This window comes from Lathyrus oleraceus, chromosome 5 (genome assembly GCF_024323335.1).
Source record: "Lathyrus oleraceus cultivar Zhongwan6 chromosome 5, CAAS_Psat_ZW6_1.0, whole genome shotgun sequence".
Taxonomy (NCBI): Eukaryota; Viridiplantae; Streptophyta; class Magnoliopsida; order Fabales; family Fabaceae; genus Lathyrus; species Lathyrus oleraceus.
The window spans coordinates 79,619,372-79,622,247 of NC_066583.1; the positions used below are offsets into that span (position 1 = coordinate 79,619,372).

The 2,876-nt window shown below is 37.1% G+C and overlaps 1 protein-coding gene across 1 annotated transcript; it reads left to right on the forward strand.

Annotated features, from left to right (window-relative positions):
• Positions 1-1,323: 1,323 nt before the first annotated feature.
• LOC127078845 (uncharacterized) lies at positions 1,324-2,166 on the forward strand. The gene has a single exon (XM_051019266.1). The coding sequence runs from the start codon at positions 1,324-1,326 to the stop codon at positions 2,164-2,166; it is 843 nt and encodes a 280-aa protein (XP_050875223.1).
• Positions 2,167-2,876: the final 710 nt, after the last annotated feature.

Sequence of the window (2,876 nt, forward strand, 5' to 3'; positions counted from 1 at the left end):
AAGTCTAAAAGAACATGAAATTAGGGTTTACCCTCACACAATGAGCCAAACTCCAAGACTCAGGCAAAACCCTAGTTTTAATTAACCATAATCTTTGAATTTATGATGCTTGTATTAACATGAATTCATAATGCATATGAATGAAGCATGAAAGGGTACAGATGAATCTTAAGTCACAGGTTGGATGAAAAAAATGAAAAGGGGAGGGCAAATTTTAGGGTACGACAAACTCCTATAAGGAAGCCTAGAACAACTGCTTCGAAAAAGGGCAATCCCTATAAAGTAAGTAAATCTTCATCTCTATCTATGTCTGTTCAAATGGATGTTAGTGATATAAGAAATTTTGAACCCTCTACTGCTGTCAAGAAACCTCATTCGATAACTAGCATGTACTTTGATCCTATCAATGTCGAACTGAATGTGGATGCTTCTACAAAAAGTTCCGTTGTTCCAAAAGTTATGGGAAATATTGAAACATTTGAAAACACTAATAAATCTAGATCTGTTACGACTCTAATTAAATCTAGTATGATTGTTGCTAAAAGCGACAATGTTGATAAAAATATTTGTGTGTTGATTTCTCAAGTCTTGGGTATTGAACCTAAGACTGGTGTTGTGCCGGATGTCTCCACATCCTTGGCCCAAACTGATAACTCTATTGAAACCTCTCTTGATAAATCTGATGGAAATGTTCCTACTAAGTCCCCTGAAAAATCTGAAGAAAAAGATGATTCTGATGGCATGTTTGGTGATTTGTCAAACAAAGAAGAAAACTCTGGTGAGAAGAAGGATCAGTCTACATACATTGTAAATGTAGAAGATCCGGGCTCTGGTGATGATCCCATTGGTAAGATATTGGCTCCAGGAATAGCTAAGAGGTTAAAGAGCAGAAAATGGAAAGTTGTTGAGTCCTCTAGCAAGCTCTCCAAAGCTCTCAAGAGAAGTACTAGGGTTGGTCCTACAAAAGGGTGGAGCAAGGTTGTTACTCTTGCCACCAAGAAGAGATCCCTGAAGAGGAAATAAGTCCCACCCGGTTCTAGTAATTCTGAATTTAATGTTAAACATGATGTTCAATACATTGTTTCTACTACAAGGAAGCAGGCTTTTGGGAAGAAGATTCCAGCCAATATTCCCGAAGTTCCAATTGATAGCATCTCCTTTCACTTTCTGGAGAATGTAGACAAGTGGAAATTTGCTTACCAAAGAAGACTGGCCTTGGAAACGGAACTTGACAAAGATGCCTTTGAGTGCAAAGAAGTGATGGGCCTGATTTAAGAAGCTAGGTTGATGAAAAGTGTGATTGGCTTTGGCAAGTGTTTTGAAATGCTTGTTAAAGAATTCATTGTGAATATCTCTAAGGAGTGTGATAACAAGTGGAGTAAGGAGTTTAGAAAGGTTTACGTAAGAGGAAGGTGTGTGGATTTCTCTCCTGAAATCATAAACAGGTTTTTGGGCAGAAGTGAAGAAGAACAAGCTGAAGTGGAAGTTTCTAACAATGTCATTTGCACAGAAATTACTGCAAAGCAATTAAAGGAATGGCCTAGAAAAGGGAAGTTGTTAGCAGGTTTCTTGAGTGTGAAGTATGCAGTACTTCACAGAATTGGAGCGGCTAATTGGGTGCCAACTAATCATACTTCCAACATTGCTATAGGATTGGGTAAGTTCATTTATATTGTAGGGACCAAAACAAATTTTGACTTTGAATCCTATGTCTTTGAACAAACAATAAAGCATACTGCCTTCTTTGTTGTGAAGATGCCTATAGCCTTTCCCTCATTAATTTCTGGTGTTATACTGAGTCAACACCCAAGTATTTTGATCAGTTTGAATGGTGCCTGCAAAAGAGATCTTCCTATATCATTGCATTATAGGTTGTTCACTTGGAAACATGTTCCAGATATTGTCATGACCTTTGGCCAGAAACCTACCAGTTCTACTACTAGGATAGGAATCCTTGTTGAACTAAAAGACACCTGTAAAACCTTGGATGAAACTATCAAAGTTTATACTGAAAGGAAGAGCAGGCTTGGGATCCTGATAAAGACTTTGTCTAAAGAAGACGCTGAGGGAAATCTGGAAGGTGATAATGCAGGTAAAGAAGATGCTAATGAAGAAGGTGTTAATGCTAGTGATGATGAAGAGACATCCAACAATGATGAAGACTGATGTGTTATGTTTCTTTTGTGTTTTTTTTCTTCTAGATTTTTCTCATTATGGGCTATGCCCTGAATATTTATGCTCTTGGTATGTAACTTAACTGATTGTTTGCTCTACTACATCTAAGTTTTATTGTGTTTGTTAATCTTTTGGCTAAAAAGGGGGACTAGTTCTTATGGTCTTTTTGATATCCCTGCTATGACTCCTTCCCCTTGAGGGGGAGTAGCTCTTTCCCATGTTCTGCTACTTAGGGGGAGCATATGTTTTTCTAGCTTATGTTGTAGGCTGTTAGTTTTAATGAAGTCAAATCAAATGTCTTGACATCCTGACTGAGAGAATTTATTTTTCTCCTAAGCAGGTTCTTTGTGTGAGAGTTTAATTCTCTCTGTTATGAGGCTAGTTTTTTTTTTCTGATGCGCTTGCCTCTGTTGTTTTTCGTTTGGAGAAGATCAATTTTTATTATGCTTATGTGTTGTTTATATTTCTCCTTATTGATGTGATCTTTACCCTTTTTCTAGTTGGGCTATGCAAAGGTTATTTTAGCCAAAATTTTCCAAATGGGATGATTGTTAAGTCTGGTGTGTAATGATTGACTGCATTTTGGAAAAACATGTATTCTAGCAAGATGTTGGACAAGATGTCCTGATATGTTCGTTCAACATTGGAGTGTGCCCTGTTTCAGTTTCTTGAAATATTTATTTCAATCATGAGATATATGA